At 42.0% G+C, this 22679-nt stretch overlaps 1 protein-coding gene across 2 annotated transcripts in view; it reads left to right on the top strand.

Annotated features, from left to right (window-relative positions):
- The window catches only part of IFFO2 (intermediate filament family orphan 2), a 49625-nt gene that overhangs the window by 16483 nt on the left and 10463 nt on the right, over positions 1-22679 (top strand). The window contains exons 2-7 of one of the 2 annotated variants that reach the window (XM_033921939.1): positions 8373-8433; positions 9791-9886; positions 17717-17857; positions 18531-18679; positions 21781-21901; positions 22253-22342. In XM_033921939.1, coding sequence (XP_033777830.1) covers positions 8373-8433; positions 9791-9886; positions 17717-17857; positions 18531-18679; positions 21781-21901; positions 22253-22342 — 658 coding nt within the window. Of the gene's footprint in view, positions 1-8372; positions 8434-9790; positions 9887-17716; positions 17858-18530; positions 18680-21780; positions 21902-22249; positions 22343-22679 lie in introns of both variants that reach the window. The other variant, XM_033921938.1, reaches the window with a different exon arrangement.

The following is a 22679-nucleotide window of genomic DNA, read 5'->3' as shown; positions in this document are numbered from 1 at the left end:
CAGCATTCAGAAGTGAATAAGGAAATAGTTTGTCAGTTTCTTAGGTGTTGCCTATACACCCATCTGCTCAGCCCATTGAGCCAAGGGTGGGGCGGGGAGAAAATGCAAGTCCATTGCCAAACTTAGCTTATTCCTTGGGTGTGAACCCCCAAAGTGATTTTGTTTTGTAGCTATTGGTTACCAGCACTTTTGCTTCTCTACTCGCTTGTGACACTCTTAACCTAACGTCTTGCACTGTTAATGCTACTCTGCTGAGATCATCAAGTTTGCAGACAACACAAAGCTATGTCGGGCAATCAGATCGCAGAAGGGTAACAGAGGAACTCCAGAGCGACTTGTGTCAGTTAGAGAAATGGGCAGAGAAATGGCAGATGAAGTTTAATGTGGAAAAGTGCAAAGTAATGCATTTAGGCAGAAAGAACAAGGAACATGAGTATAGAATGTCAGGAGCAACTCTGAGTAAGAGCGAATAAGAAAAGGACCTGGGCGTACTTATAGATAGGACCCTGAAACCTAGTTCAAGTGGCATCAGACTTTCAGTATGTCGAGGTTGAAGAGGAGCACTTTGAACGCATGGATAGCTCTAGAGAAAACCATTATGCTAATGTATTTTCAAAGGTTAAGGGGTCCTGTAGAATGATCTTGAGGGTTGAGGTAGAGCTAGGTGGGACAGAAGATGTGCTAAAAAGCTTTTTAAAAAAGCTTTCCCTTGGTGCTCTATATCAGTTGCCACAGCTGGATTCTGCCCTCCCCCCGTGACATCTGGAACACATCTTGCTCTGGCTTGTACTTCCTTTTGGGGGATGAGGGGTATTCTCACAGTCTAAGTACTGCTGTGTTAAAGACCAATGATATTGATTGAGTGTAATAGAATTGGAATTTAACTAGTAGTCAATTCCTTTTCTAGTAACACTACAGCAATCGGAACCAAATCGCTCGAAATCTTGGTGTTTGGGGTAAGCAGTGGAGATCTTTGGGATTCAACCATCTGTCATCTAGAAGATGTAAACTGAAGTTTTAAGTAAGCAAGTTGTCGAGAGGATATGTGCCACAGTTTAATTTGGAACCCTCTAGCTAAATTTAAGGTGGGCTAAAAACCTTCAGGTACCCTATGGATGGAGGCCTTACTATTCTCCCTTTTCTTTCTTTGTATTGTTGTAAGCTGCCTTGATTCCCAGTAGGGTTAAGCAAATATGAAGAGATGAAACATTATTGTAGTACTTGGCAGGTTGAGTTTTCTTAATCTGCTCTGCAGAAAGCATCCCAGTGAATTTTATAGTAACGTGCCCTTGCTGTAAACAGTCCAAGGCACTAGTTTCACTACTCTTTTTGAGTACATCATGGGAGCTAATTTTGAGCCAAGAAGTAACTATATCGGCAGGGTAGCAGCTGACTGCTGAACATCCTAAATTAGAAATCAGAAATGGTTCTGCTCCAGAACAAACATGGCCGCCGTTTCCTGTGAATGCCTTCTGGTGCAAGTCATTCCTGGATTCAGTTCTTTTCCCTTTGAATGTGTTTAAGGACATATGATTAACTCAGAAATCCTCTAGAAGTGAAAACCAACATAATGTAACCAAAAAGACTAATTGGTCCACCTAGTCTAGATAATCAGTGTGTAGTATGCTTCTTGCCATGTAGAAATACTTATATACTTTTTTCATGAATTGTCTGACGATCAGACTCGAGTACTGCAGGAACTCAATGTTTTTTATTTCTCACACAAAAAATATGGAACTAATTGCTCCCTTTCAATTTACTCTGAACCACTATTGAAGAAATGTAAAAAATTGCTTCTTAGAACATTGTAGTATTAGAAATATTTTAGATGTTCTCATTTTGGAAGTAGTAGTGGTGACACTGTTTTGAGAGTGGAGATCTGTTCTATTAGTTTAATTTTGGAATTGTACACCACATTAGTTTAAGCGGTATATCAAAACATAAACACAGAGCTTATGGTGATTTGAATACCTCCTTTAAAAAGAGATGCAAATGTGTTTCTTCTAGTGAGCAAGTTGGAAGAAGTGCAAGTTAAAAAGTGAGCTGTTGCACTTTTTAAAATGTGGTTTTCTGATTTTAATAATGTCTGTGATTCCTAATGGAGAAGCAGGTGGGAGTGAATTTCTTGCAGGCTTATGCAGATATTTCCATACAAAGCCAAAAGGAATGAGTTTCAGAATGAGCCAGTTTGACAATTGACTGGGACCTGAACTGCAAGAGATTTGTGCTTGTCAGGGTTGTTGGCTCTCCCCATCACTTGCTAGAAAAGTTATTTTCCTTGCCTCTCGAAAGTGCTACAGGAGGATTTTCATGGCTGCTCAAATGTGATGTTGGTTCTGAATTTGCTACTGGATTGGCTTAATGGACCTTTTTTTTTTTTTCTGATCCAGTATGGCATTTCTGTGTGATTAATATCTGCTCTCACTGCATGATTGCAACCAGCCTTATGGGCCCTCTCTCCAAGTGATATGTCGGGAGGGGCAGGTTTCATCAACTTAATGCAGTCTCTGGCTTCGATTCAGGAGTTGGTACTAATCAAACTTCAGCTTCTGACTTTGCAGTAGCAAGACTGCATATTAATCTTCTAGACTCAATACATTAAAACTATTAAGTTCCCAACCTCTTATTAACCTTCAAATCCCCAGTTAACCATTTCTGTTGGTCTCTTCCCCCATGTTGCAATTAGCCCTTTGCCCTCTACCTCCTTTCTCCTCCGTCTCCCACCAATTGGTCTCTCTCCCTCCAGCTAGTTCCCATCAGAGGCTTTTTTCAGATCCTGTACTGCTGGTTTCCGTCTTTGGTGGCTGCCTCTGATCACGCCCCCTGCTCTGAGCATTCTCGCTTTGGCTATTTCTTCCCCTCCTTTCCCCATAAACAAAACACAAGAGCTGCTGCAAATGTCTGTGCATTAGCCTGCATTATAGCAGCATAAAGACTCCCCCCCCCCCCCTACTGCGAGTCTGAAGAACACTTTTATTTTCTGTATAAGTCTTGGAAAAGAGATGCCTGTTTTATTAGGTTCTTCCACTCGGAGGAATAAATCCACGTTGCCTGGGTAGTGTTTGGGATTGAAAATGCATGTTTTGAAATTCAGCAGAATAGTATTAACTCTGGCAGTACTGGATGTCTCTTAGCATTTGGGAAAAAATGCCATCCAGTGGACCAGTGCCAGAGTGAAAGGACTCGTGCTGCAGTAGGAAGAGACCCAAGAGTACGTGTTTCAGCATAGCACTTCCTGTATACTGTATGTGGTAAACAGAATAGCTTTGCAGGAAGCATCAACTAATAGGCATTAGCATCTAGCACAAAAGTATGACCTTTTAAAGTACTCGTTTGATTTTATAGTCAAATTTAAAAAAAGACACAAATGTCAAAGTAAACTAGGCCTAGCAAAAATAGGATGGGTAAGAATTGAGCAAACTAGGAAAAGTTTTAGTGCTTTCATACCCACTCAATCCAGTTGCGCCTTTGGGCATGGGTTATCAGTGGCTTCTTGCATGCTTTACAGGCACCAGGCAAAATCCTGAGTGGTGTAGAATGGGTTACAAGTGGATCAATTTTTTCACTTTGGACAACTTTGTGCATTCGTCTATTACCAACTTGTAGAGAATCCAGGATCTCTCTACTTCTAAAAGACCTTCCTATAGGGATACCCCGATCAACAAAATCACCTATTAGTAATATATTCTGACTGTCTAGTATTAAATGTCTGTGAAGGAGGCTGCAGCAATCATTTCTCTATTCAATCTTGAGATTGAAGCTTTAGATATTATTTTCACCTCTGCAGGCAAAGCCTGTATGACATCCGAAACAGGTTGATTGCAGGATGCTTTTGCAGTATTTGCATGTAAGCATCCAGACAATGCAACTCATCTAGTGATCTTTGGAAACCTTGCAAAACGTAGGCAGCATCTCCTTGCTCTTTCCGTGCACAGAGCAAATTGATACCAAGAAAAGTCTTGCAGACCTGTCAGATTCTTACTTGGCACACAGCAGTAATTTGAAAATGGCTGAAGCCAAAACACACAGGAACAGTTTCAGATTCCTTAACATTATCCAACGGGGTGATAGTGTCTGATCCATTCAAGATTGTCTGATCCATTCAAGATTGTCTTGCTACATCTGCATGAGCCACAACCAGAATGCTGCATGTTCCCTGAATTGAGCAATTCATTCATGAAAATCTACAAATGTCTGAATTAAAGGACTTGGCTAAGATTCCTCTGGAGTGATGTGGGTGGCATTTATATATCACCTGTCAATAGAGGAGGTACTCGAGCATTTTTTTCTCTATCTGTCCCAATAGGCTCTCAATCTACCTAATGTACCTGGACCAATGGAGGAATAAATGACTTGCCCAGGGTTACAAGGAGCAGCACTGGGCTTGAACCCACAACCTTAGGGTACTGAGGCTATAGCTCTAACAACTAGGCCTCAACTGCCTAGACTTGTAATGCAAATTAAGTGGCACAGTGGTGTGTGAAAGTCTGGAACCACTTGTGAATTTTGCATTCTTTTAATTTTTTTGTTGACCCCTCAAAGTAGACCCTAGCAACTAATAACTATGATTTGGATTATTCTTCCCAATATGCATCACTTTGCATTTGTCCACATTAAATCTCATCTGCCATTTGGATGCTAAATGTATTATCCTTTATAATGAGGTACACAGACAAATCTGTTGGGTCAACAGAAATTAAAGGGTCAACAGAAAGTTGAAAGAATGGAAAATTCACAAGTGATTCCAGAGTTTTGCACACCAATGTAGATAAAATCTCGTATTCTATTTCTTCCTAAACTATTTTAGGGTGGATCCCTCAGTCAGAGCTGATGGGGATTCTTCTCCTGTTTTGTATGAGGGCTCAGTTTTTTTAAATTACTCCTTCGGTCAGAGGACACTTAAAGGGTATACTCCCTCCTGAGTGGGGGGGATCACCCCAAGGTATTGCATCTTTTTCTCAACAAGGAGTTGAGCTCTATAATCTCATAAGCTCTTTCTGCCCTACCTTTTGAAGATTCATCTGCACTGTCTTGGCGATGCCTGGGCCTTCTGCTATGCATCTTTCCCTGTACACCCAGTTCCAATATGGGCTTGAAAGTGAGTAGGGCCATGGCTCGGTTGTACCCCTTGAGTCAGAGGACATTGAGAAATTGCTGCAGCCCCAAGTAAATTTCCTGGTGATGGCAGATATGAAGAAAACTATTCTTCTGGTGGAAGGAGGCATTGCTGTCAAGGATCATAGAGGATCAGTGGATTTGAACATTCCTTGAAGCAGTTCTTTGAGGTGGTATCCCTGGGGCTGCAGCTGTCAGTCTGCAGTTATTGTGTCGTATGCATGTCTGAAGTGGCGCTAGCAATCAGTGAAGTAGTGAACACCGCAGTCTGTCCAGTTGGAGGCTGACCTGTCTTATTGAATGGATTTGGCAGTAGTGGCACATCCTTGGCTTGCAGGATGTTGGCCTTAAAGTCCTGTCTGGTAAAACTTCCTTTCAATAACCATATGCCTATCAGAAGTTCCTCAGGTTTGCAGTGTTGGGCCGTCACTTCCAGTTCATGGCCCTTTGATCTTGCTAGATCTCCACAAATGTTTTCCAAGGTCATGGTTGTAGTGGCCCACTTCAGATATCAGGGGACAGGAGTACATCTGTATCTGGACAATTGGCTCATTCATGCCTCCTTCATGGATAGCAACATGGCTGCAGCTACTGTGGCTTGTCTCCAGTCCCTAGGCTGGGTCATCAATTTTGAGAACAACAGTCTGCTTACCTCTAGAGTTTTTGGGGTTCTTGTTTGATACTAGATAGGAGAAAATATTCCTCCCCATTGTTGGATTTTCATGTCAGTCTGTGGATTGACCTTCTGGGAGGAGGGGTGTGGCTCAGTTTGCATCCCTCAAGATGCTGGATATGCGAAGGGCTCTTCTCCAGTATCTGGAGGTTACAAGTGAGTTTTGGTGGTTTCATTATCTTTGTACTCATTGTCTTGCAGAAACAGGGCTTGGCGGCACCTAAGGCCACAATTGCTCGATGAGAGAGAGGCCATTTCTTCAGCCTACATTTTGGCTGGTAAATGGTCTCCATAACTCATTTGACAAGGAGAATGTCTACATCCTGGGCGGAGATATCCTTGCCCTTGATGATGAAGATTTGCAGGGCAGCAACTTTGTTGTCACTGCATCCATTTGCAAAGCATTTGAGGAATCTGTTCAGGCAGCAGCACCAGGATCCCACCTTTAGGGAATGCTTTGGAACATCCCACATGTTCTGGAATAGTGTAGGAGAAATTAGGTCTGATAATTTTCTTCCCATTAGTCCTTACACTATTCCAGAAACATGCCCAGTGCTGCTGTTTCCCACTATCAGTGTTCGATACTTCTGCTGCTGTGCTGCCTGTCTTTACTTCATTATCGGTTTTCTGGCTGGGACTCCTGGACTCTGCTTCCTCACTATCTTTGAATTCTGATGGTTAATTTAAGTTGGTTATGAGTTTTAACTAGTTAGTGGTTTTGAGTCTTGTTCCCTACAGTTCTCATTGCTTATATAGATACTGAAGGGATGAGCTTCCTGGCTGGGATTATATGCTTCAGCTCTTCTCTGTGTCTATAGCTCCACCTGCTGGTTGATGGCCACAAATTCTGGAATGGTGTAAGGACTAATGGAAAGAAAATGATCAGGTAAGACCTGATTTGTCCACAAATATTGGAAGTGTTTCGTTGTAATTATTGCTGCTAAAGATGGCAGTTTAGGTGGTAGTTACCCCTCCCCCCAAACTGTGCGTGTTGGATAATTTTGTTCCATAAATAAATGAAGGAATAACTTAAGGTTTACTTGGTTCCCTTTAACTACGTTTTGTTTAAAGATCAGAAACCATTGAGCATGACCTATAGGGGAAATCACAAGGAGAGATTTCTTGCATATGCTGTTCACCACCTCTCATGCACTTTCAAAGGAGTTCCACAGTGGCCAAAATACTTGGACAAAACCTCAGTCCACTTCTCAACCTCTACCTCTGTTGTAATCTGCTCTGCCACTGGCTTTCCAGGGTAATCACCGTAATCCAGGGAGTACTGGAAACTGGCCACTTTGGAGAAAGTGGATTTGTGAAGGTGTTCTTATACTTTGTGGCCTGGTCCCATCCTCTTCCTTTCTGGATTAGTTCAGTTGGTGTAATTGCACTGCATGAACAGCACATAATAACAACAACATTTCTTATATACCGCAGCTACCTCGTGGTTCTGTGCGGTTAACAAAAATTAAAATACAAGTGTACACTGTACAAGCACAGTTAATTGAAATATTTGCCAAATAGATCAGTCTTCATAGAGTTTCTAAATGCCAGATAAGTAGAGATAGAAAGATACATACTAACTTGTTTATTTATCCTGTAATACTGCCTGATTTTACAGAAGGAAAGTCAAAGATCACATAGACATTTTCTATTGGCAGATTTAAAATGATCCATGAGATAACTGGGTAATAACCCACTGAGAGCCTTGAAACATATACAGCCGAAAAATCAAACGTACAACAGTATTCTGGAGAATCTGCAACCTTTAAAAATTTTTCTTGTCCTATGTACAATCCAGTGAACAAGAGATTGAACCATCAGAGAACAGACTAAGTATATTGAAATACCCAGAGACGACTAATTTTGAATAGTGGAGAAAAAAGACCTGCAAACAGGCAACTTCATGAAACTACTTGGGAGCCTACTTCACTTTGCAAAAAACATTCTACGACAGTCTGGGGCCCAATTGCAAAAATGTATCTTAAAGGTCTCATAGATACAATCCCAATTTGATAAGAAGTGCACAAAACCTTAGTACTTAGCTTAAAAAGCAAAGTCCAGCTGTAATCTTCATTTCACGTTTCCAAAAAATGCCCAACAGCGACCAGCTTTCTCAAGGACTGTCCTCGCATTACGTACTATCTATTGGATTAATTTTGAGTTTTGCAATTATATTATATAGTGAATTTCTTTTGTATTTTAGAACTATTAGCCATTTTAAGAGTATTAAAGTATGTCTAAAGGCCAGAAGAACCAGTAATACAGGGAAACTGATGTAAGAGCAACAATATCTGAAAGAGTTTCTCAGCGGACTCTTGTTCCAGTTAGAGAAATATGGCCAGGAGAGACTGCTACAAGCTTGGCTTGGACCAGCAAATTGTTCCATTTTGTAGTAGTTATCCTGTTTTTATTTTTCACTCCAAGTTTTAACTGTGGTTTAATGCTGTAATATTACCCTTATCTGAGTGTTTTACTAAGTGCACATTTCAGCCATTTGGTAAAGTATTTTGGCAATGCAACCGTAATCATTCTTTTTGGAAGGAGGTTGTGCATTCTGTAACCTTTGTGCAAATGGCTTTTCCAGATGGGAAGAAGAGCTCGGGAAGAGAAGCAAGCTAGAATCCACGGTGGAAACTCTGCAGGAGGTAAGCGGTCCTTGCTTAGAACGAGTTGCCCTTTGGTGGCTGATCATTTGTTTCTCAAGTTCAAATTTGGAGCTTAATAGCTTTATAACATGAAATTGTAAATAGTGACTCCTCCTTTAAAATGTCTTATGTTTGTGTAGCATTAAACACAATTTTTCCACAGATCAAGGGTTTCTTTCCTGGAGAGATGTCTCAGAGCAAGGCAGAAAAAAACAGTGATTTGAAGGGTTTTATTTCCTATTAACATATAACCTGTGGAGAGTGTTTCATGCAGGCCTGGGCTAATCTGCATGGAGCAGCCCTGCTTACAGCCATACTGAGCACAGAATTGGTGCATTGGTTTACTTCAGGGGTGCCCACACTTTTTGGGCTTGCGAGCTACTTTTAAAATGACCAAGTCAAAATGATCTACCAACAATAAAATTAAAAAAAAAACACAAAGCACACTGTACGCTGAGAAAATGTTAATTATCATTCCTATTCTGGGTTTTTTTCAAAGAGGTCTATGCACTGTCACCTCAGTAACAACCATACAAAAATAGACAAATATACCCCCCTCCCTTTTTACTAAACCACAATAGACGTTTTTAGCGCAGGGAGCTGCGCTGAATGCCCAGCGCTGCTCTCGACGCTCATAGGCTCTCTACGCTAAAAACTGCTATTGTGGTTTAATAAAAGGGGTGTCATAGTGTAAAATATAGACAGCAGATATAAATTCAGACACATTTTGATCACTAAATTGAAAATAAAATCATTTTTCCTACCTTTGTTGTCTGGTGATTTCATGAGTCTCTGGTTGTACTATCTTCTTCTGACATCCAATCTTTCTTCCCTTCTTTCAGCCTGTATGCTTCCTCTCCTCCAGACCTCATTCCCTCCCCCAACTTTTTCTTCCTCTCTCCCTGCCCTTTCTTTCTCCCTGCCTCCCTTTCTTTTTTTTCTCTTTTCATGCCCCCTTTCTTTTTTTCTGTTTCCCTTCTTTCCGTCTGTCTCCCTGCCTGCCCCCTTTCTTTCTTTCTCCCTGCCCTCCACCAAGCCACTGCTGCCACCATCGGAGAACAGGCCCCAAAGCCGCCGCCGCCTCCCCAAGCTCTCCCTGCTTCCCTGTGTCGAGCTGACCAGCATTCCTCTCCCTGACGTCAATTCTGCCGTCGGAGAGGAAGTTCCTGCCCAGCCAGGCAGCGATTGGCTGGTCTGAACTTCCTCTCTGACGGCAGAATTGACGTCGGGGAGAGGAAGGCTGATCGGCCCTTTACTAAGCCTGTTTCAGGTGTCTACTGTAACTTTATTGAAGGGCTTTTAAAATTTGCAGTGAACTTTTCAGTAATTAAAAACATTTTTTCTTTCTCTGACTTAGGAGGCACAAGAGGCAGATGCTGTACAGAATGAGTTGAATGAGACCATAGAAAGACTGAAAGCAGAGCTGGTTGTGTTTAAAGGCCTTATGAGTGATGTAAGTACTTTGAGGGAAGGAGAAATGCATCCCTCCCCCCCTCCCAGCCATGCCCCTGAAATGTGCATTCTCCAAGCTAATCCATCATACCAAGGTTGAGATAATCCATGCTGCATTGTAATGCTGCTGCATTGAAGAGCATCTGTGTTTGAAAATGCATCAAAACTGCTTTCTCCTTTGCTTGTTCAGAAGCCTGTTTAAAACAAATTTTCTGCTTTTATAATCAAATCCACTGCATCCCTGCTAAAATTCACACTCCTTGCACCACAGAATGCATCTGAACTCAAGACTTAATTTTGGTTTTATAGTTGTGTGTAGCTGAAAGGATTTTCTTATGCCTTTTTTGCATATGTATGCTAGATGGTAGATTGCAGTACTTTTCTGTAGGATCTATACAGGAGTTTGTATCCATAACCCAAAAGATGTGTGAAGCCTTTAAGATTCCTTATCCTGCAAGACCAGTCCTGATTTAGAGTTATGTCCCCTTTCCAGCAGATGGAAGCAGAGAACTTGAAAATTCTAATGATTACATTATAAGAGGTGTTGCCATGAACCTTTCAGTATTTCTCTGCCTCCAGTAGATGGTGCAGGTGGGCCAGTGCAGCAGGAATTTTATTTCTAGTGGGCTAGACTCCTCAGGCCTCCTGATTGAGGCGTAGTCAGTTCAGAGTCAATTTATAGGACATGGAGCTGAGCTGCTTCAGGGCCTGGTGGCCTAACTGTAGAGGTACTTGACCTGATGAAAGAATTTTGCTCTCTTGGCCTGTAAGAAAATTCTATAGCAGCTTGTTGGGCACAGGGGTGCAGGTTGAGGCAAGACGAGCCTGTCCAACTATCTAGGTTAGTGGCAGACCATTTTAGGCTCCTCTTCCTTGAGAAAGCTATTCATCTCCAGAGACAGGAGAGGTCTTCATGGTTGTCTCAGCTTGTAGTGTAGTGCCAGCCAGTTGACTACCAATATGAAGCTTGCACATGTATCTGAAATCAAGCAAGCTTGGGGCAAGCACTTAGGATCTCTGAGAGAAAAGGATAGATAGCATGGATGAGCAGACTGGACAGGACATATGATCTTTATATGCCTTCACTTTTCTGTTTCAAAGAGTACCACAGCAGATTTGTTTTGCTCAGTATTTGATGGGGGGTTTTGCCACATCTGTGTGATCTAAGTTGCAGCAACTCCCCCTCCTGGTTAGATGTCCAACAGTGAATTTGTGCAGGAGCAGAGGCCATTTTAACCTCAGAACATATTTGACTCAGGCTGAGAGGGGAGCCTCCTCCACCAGTGGGCTTGGATGGGGGTGCCCCTCCACTTGATGTAAATTTGTTGGGGGAATAGAAGAGCTGTCAACTTAAGTGCCTTAAACAGGCCCTGTAGTCTCCAGGGATCCAGGCAGTGGGGTCTAAATGTCTTGAGGAGCCTTGAGGTCCATTCTAAATTTCCTTGTTCCCCTGTAGGGACTGAGGCGCCTAGTCCTTCAAACATTAATTCTCCCTCCTTTATGGAATACTGGAGGGAGTATGTATGTTCATGACAATGAACTGGAAACCTGCAACAAGCACAATGCCAGCTGTGGAAACCCTGAGAGAACATGATGACTTTTTGTCAGGAGGAAATTTCTGGTCTTTGATGAAGTTCTAGCTGTTCTATATTTTCTTGGCAGTTTTCTGCAGAAGTAACCCTATTTTGGAGCGGTAAATGGCCTTGTCCCTGCAGTTAACTGAGGAAACGAGCGCAAAATCTCTGATCGCACGGTCCAGCAAGCCTCCTGCCTCTCATTCGCGGTCTGGGCATCTCCTTCCCTTCCCCTTCGCTGGCTTATTTTAATTTTCTCTTAAGTAGCAGTTGGAGCCTTGAAGTTGCGTGCGGCTGCAGGAAAGTTCTCCTCTGACGCAACTTCCTGTTTCCGGTTGCTGTATTGTGAGCTGGAATATGACAATATTTGCAGATTGACAGCATGGTCACTTCATATCTTTTCAAGGCATTAGTGATGAAATTTCATCAATGCAAGTAGCTTTTGGGGGGCTTTGCTTTTTAGTAGCCATAATTGCTCCCCTCCTAATTTGGAACTGTTTCGATAACTTCCTGCAAATTCTGGACTGATCTTTGAAGATGTTAAGGAAGGAGAAATTAGGCCTTACCTCCTAATTTGGATTCTTTTAATCTCAACAGATCAGTCTAGAAACACCCTTCTTTTATGCTTAGCCAGGATTAAGTGCTTAATATTTCTGTTAAGATTTGAAAAGCTGTTTCAGCTGTTGCTTGAACTTCCAAGTTTATCTAGTTAATGGTTTTATGAAGGAGGAAGGAGAAATTAATTGATGGATCCATTGTTCTACTTTTTACTGTATGTCCTGACTGAGAGAAAGGTGCAGACTTGACCAGATTTTATTTTCCTAACACGGGATTAGAACTGAATATTTACAAGACAAAGATCATGAACATGGAAAATTAAGATTTTGAGCTTGAAGATGACAGAACAGAAGTTGTAAAGGATTTCAATCTCCTGGGCTCTTTGGTAAATAAAAAGCAACTAACAGGGAAGAAATTCTCCGCAGAATAGCACTTGATCACTCTTCAATGAAGGCTCTCACCAAAATATTCAAAGGAAAGGAAATAACATTCCAAACAAAGATCAGACTTGTCCACTGCTTCCCCTGTATCGGTAGCATGGAATGTTGCTACACCTTGGGTTTTGGCCAGGTACTAGTGACCTGGATTGGCCACCATGAGAACGGGCTACTGGGCTTGATGGACCATTGGTCTAACCCAGTAAGGCTATTCTTAAGTTATGAAGTAACCAACCCAAGTGGAACCAGACCGATTGATACATAAATATTTTATTTTTTGTGAAGAGGAAAAAATACCTCATTGGGCAAAGCAGACTAAATGTGTTCTATAGTACTGCTTTAGGTCACCACAATATAATCATAGGCCAAGAAACCTCTTGCTCATCCATACTAATATATATAATTGTGAAGCAAAAATATATAGCACTTACCTATGAAACATGAGTAGGTGGTGGTCAACAGTACTGAAGGCAGCAGATAGATTGGGAAGGATGAGGATAGAGTAGAGGCTATTGGATCTGGCCGACAACAGGTCATTAGAGACTTTAGCAAAGGCAGTTTCTTTGGAATGGAGTGGGTGAAAGCCTGATTGAAGTGGGTCTAGAATAGCTTGAGATGAAAGGAAGTCCAGGCAACTGCAGTGAACAGCATATTCAAGTGGCTTGGATAAGAAGGGGAGAAGGGAAATGGGGTGATAGTTGGAGGGGGATGTGTGGTCTAGTGTGGGTTTTTGAGGAGAGATGTTTGAAGACATCTGAAATAGTTGCAGTGGAGAATGTTAGGAAGGGAGAGAGTACCAAGTAGGCGGGTAGGGATCGGATCGGAGGAGCAGGTAGTGGGTTTGTAGGAGGAGAAAAGATATGCAGGTTCCTCTTCAGTGATCAAGGGAAAGGTAACAGGGTTTGAAGGGAGGTTGGCAGAGTGGACAGCTGGAAGGAACTCAAGGTGAATCTTCTGAACCTTATTGTAGAAGAACTCTGCCATAGTTTGGGGAGAAAGTGAAGGGGAATTGGAGGTTAGGGCACTTTTGGTGTAGAGTTTAGTATGCCAGAGACAGCGAGAGTTCGAGTTCAGTTGAATGGGAAAAGTAAAGCAAGAGGGGCAGATTGGAAGGATGTCAGCAGGAATTTGAAGTGTATGAAGTCAGCATGTGTGCGGGATTTAAGCCAAAGACGTTCAGATCTGGCACAGGAGCATAGGTAGTGAATACTGGGGGTCAGTCAGGGCCACAGAATTTTGAATTGAAAGAGGCAGTATAAATGGAAATAGCTGTTCATAATCTGACTAACCAGTGTCTTAAATCATGCACCCTCTATAATTTTAATTTTTCTGAACTTTTGACTTTCTGTAAATTCTCCCCAATACTAAATGCATATCTGCATGCTTAATTAAACCTGTTATCAGTTATATGATTCTGACTGTAGTAATTTAAATTTTTCCCCTTAATTATTTTAAAGTGTTAATTTTAGCTCTGTAAACCGACCAGATACTTGTTGATGGCCGGTCTATCAAATTACAATAAACGTGGAAACAATCGCACTTTGATGCCTCCTGCTCCTTTGGTCCCTTTATGAGGACATTGAGAGGGCCTTGGAATATATCAGTGCCTATAAGGGCTGATAGAGGCGGCTAAACAGGAGAGGTGGGCAGGTAGACACAGCAGGAAATATTTGTATTGTGTTCAGGATATTGGATTATGCTGAGGGATCGGTTTTCAGGCAGAGAGCACTCGCATTGAAACAGGAACATGTTCACTTGTACTTTTCTACCTCTTTTCCCTCCCCAAAAATGTTTTTAAATGGAAACGGTGCAAAGCAGATAGATTGACATGCACAAATCATATACAATAAAGTATTTAAAAATATCTAAAACATACATTGACCAAATATGCAGCACTTTTATTCTTTAAAACAATCGCATATAATTCAAACATGTACAAACATTTATAGAAACAGAACCAGCATTACTGTATAGTCAAATGACCACCATGTTCAACATCTGAAATGGCAAGAACTTTTCCCCAGTGCTGGAGAGGTCACATATCAGCGAGTGTTGAAGCTCTAGCCGCTAAGCAACTTGCACCAGGCTATTCACTAGAGGCAAATCCGAACAATTTTGACTGTGTGACCAGAGAATTGTATAAAGAGAGTGTGCCGATGTGATCTGTGGAGGAGGGAAGCAGGTATGCTAGGCTAGGCTTTGGATTTCTTATTTGGGCCAGCAAGAGGAGTGCTGGTGAGAAGAAAAAAGCTTTAAATCAAGTTATTACATAAGAGAAGGCCTCCCCACCAAACTCTAGTGAGACCTCATTTAGAATACTGTGTACAATTCTGGAGACCGCACCTTCAAAAAGATATAAACAGGATGGAGTTGGCTACTTAATCTCAATTTGAATACTTGGACGGAAAGACGGGAGAGAGGATATGCGATAGACTATTAAATACCTATGTGGTATAAATGCACAATAGGTAAATCTTTCATTTGAAATGAAGCTCCTCAATGAGAAGGCATAGAATGAAATGAAGAGGTGATAGGCTTAGCAATAGTTTAAAGAAATATTTTACAGAAAAGGTGGTCGATGTGTAGAATAATCTCCTGGTAAAGGTGGTGGAGACAGATCATGTGGGACAGGCATGTGAGATCTCTTAGGGCAGTGTTCTTCAACCTTTTTACACCTAAGGACCAGTAGAAATAAAAGAATTATTTTATGGACCGGCATTGGTCCACAGACCAGCAGTTGAACACTGGGCTAAGTCGTGGGCCAGACCCTACCCCCATAGTCCTAATTGTAACACTATTTTTTCCATTCATTTTTCATATATACACATAATATAATCTTATTAACAATGCATCGATCGTACCGCGGACCGGCAGTTGAAGAACAGTTTTGGGCCTGATGCAGGAAATTTCTGTGGACTGTCACCGGTCCACGGACCGGTGGTTGAAGAACACTGTCTTAGGGAGTGGATGGGCCATTTGGCCTTTATCTGCTATAAGGTTTCTATTGGCTGGAGATGCCACATAATTTGGCCAGAAACCGAATACTTCACACAGGGCCACACACAATCATCTCTTTCTCTTTCTGAGAGATCCCACATGCCTATCCCAGACAGTCTCTGCTTCCACCACCTCTTCCAGGAGACCACCCTTTCCGTAAAAAAGTATTTCCTTGTATTACTCCGGAGTCTATTGCGTCTTAACTTCTTCCTATGCCCTCTCATTGCAGAGTTTCCTTTCAAATGAAAGAGACTCGACTCCTGCGTATTTATATTACATAGGTATTTAAACATCTCTATCATATCTCCCCTCTCCCGCCTTTCATCCAAAGTATACAGATTGAGATCTTTAAATCTGTCCCCAAACTCCTTATCACGAATGTTGCTAGTCTTTGAGTTTTTGCCAGGTATTAGTGACCTGGATTGTCCATTAAGATCGGGCTACTGGGCTTGATGGACCATTGGTCTGACCCAGTAAGGCTATTCTTAGGATGGCTCCCTTTGAGTCACTAGACGTTTTAAATACCTGACCTAGGTCTTATTGGTCACTTGGTTTGTAGGATTAGTGGGCTCTACTCTGTAGTGACCACCCTATAACAGATTTTAACAGGACAGTTCTTTGCATACTTCTGAAGTTCTACAATGATATATTTCCATCTTAAATCATTCTAAGTTCCCTTTGGTTCATACCTACAAAGGTAAAAGCACTTGGCACATGCTGGATGACAATGGAGACAGAGACTGTATCTGAATTCAAAAGGGCCTGGGAGAGGCACGTGGGATCTCTCGAGAGAACGAGATAATGGTTACTGTAGATCTGCCATCATGTTTCTAATGGGTCTTGACCTTCTGCTTTGTTTTTTGACTCCAGTAAGCCTTGGCGTGCCATATTATATGTACCAGTTATCTGGCAGACTGCATTTCCTTCACTTTCCATAAGACAGTCTTCCTTTTGAGGAACCTGGCATAGCTCAGTAGCCAAAGACTTGAGATGCAAAAATAGGTTTGGCTGTTCTGTCTCCATACCTTCTAGGTTCATTTTAACTTGTGTTCAGGCATCTTTTCAAAAAGATAAATGCAAAAGGCTAGTTACTGTCCAATGCAGAAGGCAGCCTGTAGGTAGGGAGAACCAACTGTGAGGATTGCTATTCTGCTTGTCCTTGGAGAAAACCAAGGTATTTGCTCAGAAGGATAAGTCCTCACCTAGCCACCCACTTTTCCAAGGCATTGTCGTCTTATTATAAGAACTGAAGGAGTGATGAGTGTATTTTTAAATTTAATTTATATACCACTTACAGCCTAAGTGGTTTCACATTCAGGTACTTTTATCATATTTCCCTATCTGTCCTGGTGGGCTCAAACTCTTTCTAGTGTACCTGGGGCAATGAGGGGATTAAGTGACTTGCTCAGAGTCACAAGGAGCAGTGAGGGATTTAAACCCACAACTTCGGGGTGTTGAGGCTGTAATGCTAACCACTGTGCCACTGATGTGCATGGAAACTGACTTCTCAAAAACTTCCTGCATCGAGCACCATCAGATGACTGTAACCCATATGTGAGGATTTATATCCTCCTGTCCATGAACACCTGCTACAGGTAAGTACCTTGATTTTCCCAGTTGAGAACTTTGCATCTGTTCTGTCTCAGAGGAAGCAAAGTTTGTTTACCTGGAAAAAGCATCCTTTCAAAACAGGATATCAGACCTCACAGATTCGTCTACCTAGTAATAGCTTTGTGCAGTGACACTGCAGGAAGTCCTGTACATTGCTCTAGAAAGCTCAGCTTTTATCAGATGATGGCATTTATTTGTAGGAAGATCTCAAGAACACGTCAACAGTTAAGTAGCATTATGTAATAGGATAACTTTCAAAAATTCACACTGGTACACTATGGAAAGGTCTCAGCTGGATCTATTAGATGAGACCAAAACTCATGTACTGTTCACTCTTCTGAATGAGCGATACGGTGCCTTTCCACTAGCCAAGGTGTGTTTAGTATACAAGTGGATTTGTGCACAGCTTGTAATTGGGTTTAATCGGGGGTTCTCAACTCTGTCCTAAGGATACCTCCAATGCATGTTCAATTGTGAGTATCCTGAGAACCCCTGATTTGTACAAAGCAGAAGAGCTTACGATGTATCCTATGGTTCTCTTACCTGAAGCTGTGAGTAGAATAAAAGTAAGATTAGATGTTCAGAAATTATAGGGGATCTTTCTGAGCTTTATCATAACAGATAATCCAATACTGTCCCCACCCCCTCCTGCAGCCAATGACAGACCTCGACACAAAGATCCAAGAAAAAGCCATGAAGGTGGATATGGATATCTGCAGGCGAATCGATATCACAGCTAAGCTGTGTGATGTGGCACAGCAGCGCAACTCTGAGGATGTTTCCAAGATATTCCAGGTGACTAGGCTTGACCTTTCTCATGTAGTAATTGAGGGACAGAAGTCATTCATCCTGAATAATTAGTTATATCGTTAGCCTCTGGAATTCCATGTGATTAGTGAGGTCACTTAAGTGGGAAAACCAGGTTTTCAACAACATTCGCGCTCACTTTTGCTACTAGATGAAAGTGGACCAGATAGAAGTTGACATTGCCATTTTTCTGTGATATCCTGTGGTAATAGTGAAGCGGAGAAGGGTGATAGTGTATCTAAGGATGCCCAGTTTATAGTAGACAAATTTCTCTTGCATTTCTTTTTAATGTTCACCCTTTTAGTTGCTAATTAGAGCTATCATCCAGTTAGAAATTGCTTGATACTAGTTTATCACTTCATTTCAGAATGAGAAAAATGTTTGCTCTTGGTTGAGAGCATGACTGAGAAGACACGGAATGCATCACTTCCACAAGTCCCTGGCTGTAAACCTCGTTCCTCAGTTTGCTTGATCTTGCATTGTGCATATGCATGCCTGTATTGCCCACTAATACCTTGTAGAGGGAAATGTGTCCAGTAGATGGCTGGCTGGCAGTGTGCCAAATTTTCATGCCTGTACATTTTTGCCTTTTACTGCTTCATAGCTGTGTCCTTTTGTGATTTTCTTAAATTCTAACATCTATTGATTGCTATCTATTAAGGTGGGATCTGTCTCCAGAAAAAGAGAACGAAAGCTGGCTTCTGATGAAGACATCTCTGAGCAGGATGGAGAAACAAGCAGGTTCTCAGATGATGAGATCAACTGTTCACTGAACATTACTGATGAGATGAAGCGTATGTTTAACCAACTGTGAGTAGAATTTTTATATTCTTCTGCCCTCTATTTCCCCATATAGTAATAACCACTGTTATTACTGTTTGTCCCACCATTCTGTAGTTTTTACTCTGACCTTGAATCAGTATGTATTGCATGGTGATTCACCTGACTGCATGGTCCCACCTGACTGAAGACCAGCTTCTGGAGCATAACTAGCTATTCTTGTTCCATAAACTGTGGTTTATGTTTTGTATGTGTAGGCACTTTCTGTTCCTAGTGGGCTTATAATCTAAGTTTTGTTTTTTGTACTGGAGCAATGGAGGGTACAGTGGGACTCAGACTGGTTCCCCAACCATGGCACCATTGTTTTGCAAAAACACAGGATTCTGTACGGAAGCTGTTCTCCTTTAGTTGCGAACTTTGCAGAAAGATGTCACTCAGATCTTCCAACTCCCCTTCACCAGTGTAGAATAGCTCCCTTTTCAGTTTTTCCTTCTGAAAGTGAACTGAGGTATGTTCTGATCTGCTCTGCTGATTATTTTGGGGTATTTTTGTCCGTCAGTTCTTTTTTCTGCATGGCTTTGGTGCTCAGATGTCCCTTTCTTGGGGTTACTCTTCCAGGGAAAGGATGCAGACTTGCAAGGGCAGGCTACTGCTCATAGGCCAATCTCTTGGAGTATCTGTGGAGCCAGCCAGTTCTGCGATCCTTTGAAAGTTTGGGGTCCATACCTCTGGAAGTTTGCTTGCCGTCTGATTTATCAGAGGCTTGAGTGCAGGCTGTAGGGTCCCTGTATAACACCCCTTTGGGTTTCAGGGAGCCAGCTGCGTATCATCATTGCAGGAGGAAGAGAGGATACCTGCCTGCCTGGTGCAAGAATGAAGGATGTGGCCAGCAGGATCACCAGGATCATAGACAGCGTAGGAGGAGAGGACACTGCTGTGCTTATCCACGTGGGAACCAATGATGTCAGCGGACGAAAGTACGACAGGGAGGAAATGAAGTACCAATTCCGCTCACTCGGAAGGAAACTGAAGGTCAGGGAAGTGAAAGGGGCTTTCTCTGAGATCCTCCCGGTACCAAGAGCGGATGTAAAGAGACAGAATGAACTGAGGGAATTCAACGCCTGGATGAGACGATGGTGCGAAGAAGAGGGTTTCGACTTCGTGCGTAACTGGACGACATTCTGGGGAAGAAGCAGATACTATAGAAATGACGGCCTACACCTCACCAAGCAAGGAGTGAGAGTCTTGGCTGAGAACATGAAGAAGACCATTGAGATGGCTTTAAACTAAGGATCAGGGGAGAGCCGACAGTCAACAACCAGTTGATGGCCCGGACATCGGGAGACCCCAGAGAGGGAACTACAAGCAACTGCTCAAATAAAAGGGAAGACCACGAGGAAACTACAAGAGGCAATGAAAGAGAGCAAATGGATATAAAAAGGGATGTGAAGACTAAAAAGTCCAGGGAAGTAGCACAAAGGGAGCTCAAATGTATGTACACGAATGCCAGAAGCTTAAGAAACAAAATGGGAGAACTGGAAGCACTAGCAAAAAGAGAAGAACTGGATATCATTGGAATAACAAACATGGTGGAATGAAGAAAATAAATGGGACACAGTTCTGCAGGGATACAAACTATACAGAAGAGATAGAATAGAGCAAAAAGGGGGAGGTATTGCCCTGTTTGTCCAAGAAGGAATAGAGTCAACCAGAGAAGGAGAGACAGAAGGAAAAGAAAAACTAGAGTCCCTCTGGATAAAGATTCCTGGACAAAACGAAGCCGACACAAAAATTGGCCTCTATTATCGACCCCCAGGACAGATGGAGGAAACAGACACACACATGATGGAGGAAATCAATCGTGGCTATAAAACAGGAAATGTAACAATCATGGGGGACTTCAACTTTCCATGGATAAACTGGAATTTGGGAACCTCAACCTGCGGCAGGGAAACAAAGTTCCTGGAGATGATAGGAGACTGCTTCCTTGAACAAATGGTGGGAGAACCGACAAGATGGACCGCAACCATGGACTTGGTACTAAATGGCATAACTGGAAGGACAGCAGATGTAGAAGTCACGGCCCCGCTGGGGACAAGCGATCACAGCATGATCAAATTTAAAATTGGCATCGGGAGGGGGAAACAAATCAAGACCAAATCCACAACCTTTAACTTCAAAAAAGGGAATTACGACAGCATGAGAGCCATGGTTAATAAACGGCTCAAGAAAAGGAAAGCCGAAATCCAAACGGTCGATCAAGCATGGTCCCTACTAAAAAACACCATCACCGAAGCACAGAATCTTTACATTCCGCAGATACCCAAAGGAAGGAGAAACAAGAACAAAGGAGAACCAGCTTGGCTATCTAAAGAGGTGAAAGATGTAGTGAGGGAAAAGAGGAACTCATTTAAAAAATAGAAACGTGAAAAAACAACGGAGGCCTTGAACTGTCACAAGGTTGACCAAAAAAAGTGTCATAAGGCGGTAAGAGACGCCAAAAAGGTCTACGAGGAAAAGATAGCACAAGAAGCCAAAAACTTCAAGCCCTTTTTTAGATATATAAAAGGGAAAAAACCAGCAAGAGAGGCAGTAGGCCCTCTCGACGACCAGGGAAGAAAAGGGTGTATCAAAGAAGACAAACAGATTGCAGATAGGCTAAATTCATTCTTTGCCTCTGTATTTACCAATGAGGACACCACAACAATACCAGAAAAAGGAGGGTATTCGAGGGAGACATAGAGGAAAGCCTTACCACAGTGAATGTGGATTTGGACAAAATATACTATCGGATTGACAAGTGAATGAATGAATAAATAAATAAAATTACATTGAAGTCAAAATGAAAATAAAAGAGAGGTAGGAAGGGGAAGGGAGAGAACAAATGGGGGGGGGGGGGCACTTCGTAAAAGCGGCTCTCTTTAACAGTTAAAGATGGAAGGAAAAGGCCTTGATTTCAACTCCACTGTATTCTAAGCATGCACCTTTGCAAACTTATCTCCTGCTGCTTAGATTACTACTAATCATTTCTATAGCACTATCAGATATACGCAGCGCTTGCAATCTAGTCAAGACAGACTGGACAAGAAGTTTGCCAAAGACTCCTCCTGACTACTTTCTTGTTTTAACAGGAAAGACACCTTTGATTGTGATGATGACTGTGATAGTCTTGCATGGGAAGAGAATGAGGACACGCTCTTACTTTGGGAAGATTTTGCTAACTGCAATCCATCTATTGAAACGCAAGGCGAGGTAGGGGTAATGGATGGTATTCTGAATTTTCCATGGCTTATTTCAGTTAAGCTCCTGAATATCTTCTGCTATCTGTCTAGTTTTTCCCAAGTCTTTCTCTTTGCCACCTGGTAGTAAGTTGCTATGAACAGTTGCTTTCTTTTGCCAATACTCAATATAAGGGAAAATTTGCTCACAGCTTGTGTTGCACAGACTTAACACCTCCTTGTGTGTAAACTATTTTTTTAATGGAACCTACTGAAAATGTTAGATGAGACCTTCCACTCTTGTACTGGAGCCTGTAACCTCATATCCCTCCCCCATCCCTAGAATTGCCTTACAACTTGTCTTTAAATGTCTTCTGTTTAGCAGGAAGAAAACTTAGGACATTTGATACATGAAACAGAATCTTTCTTCAAAACAAGAGACAAAGAATATCAAGAAACAATAGATCAGATTGAGGTAAGACATGAGAGCTCTTGAGGGTATTATGCACGGCTGGGGCTGTCCTTCCCTCCCAACATCCCTTCTTTCCCATGCACTTACCACAGTCTAGCTGAGGTGGTGACATGTGCCTTTGACCAAATGTATAATAGTTTCCTCAAATTTGTCACACTTAACTATCTAAACTTCTATTACTTTATGTTAAAAGCATCCTGATATATAAATGGAGAGGCCCAGATGTTTAAATGGCAATTTAGAACGGGGACATTAACAGATGTCAGGAAGCCAGGTGCATCCAGAAAGCAAGGAGAGAAGGAATTCACATCTGCAGTGGGAAATCTTTAACGTTTGAGTC

Source organism: Geotrypetes seraphini, chromosome 15, assembly GCF_902459505.1.
Source record: "Geotrypetes seraphini chromosome 15, aGeoSer1.1, whole genome shotgun sequence".
Classification (NCBI taxonomy): Eukaryota; Metazoa; Chordata; class Amphibia; order Gymnophiona; family Dermophiidae; genus Geotrypetes; species Geotrypetes seraphini.
The sequence above is the reverse complement of the archived record's forward strand: the minus strand, read 5'-3'. Positions and strand labels throughout refer to the sequence as shown.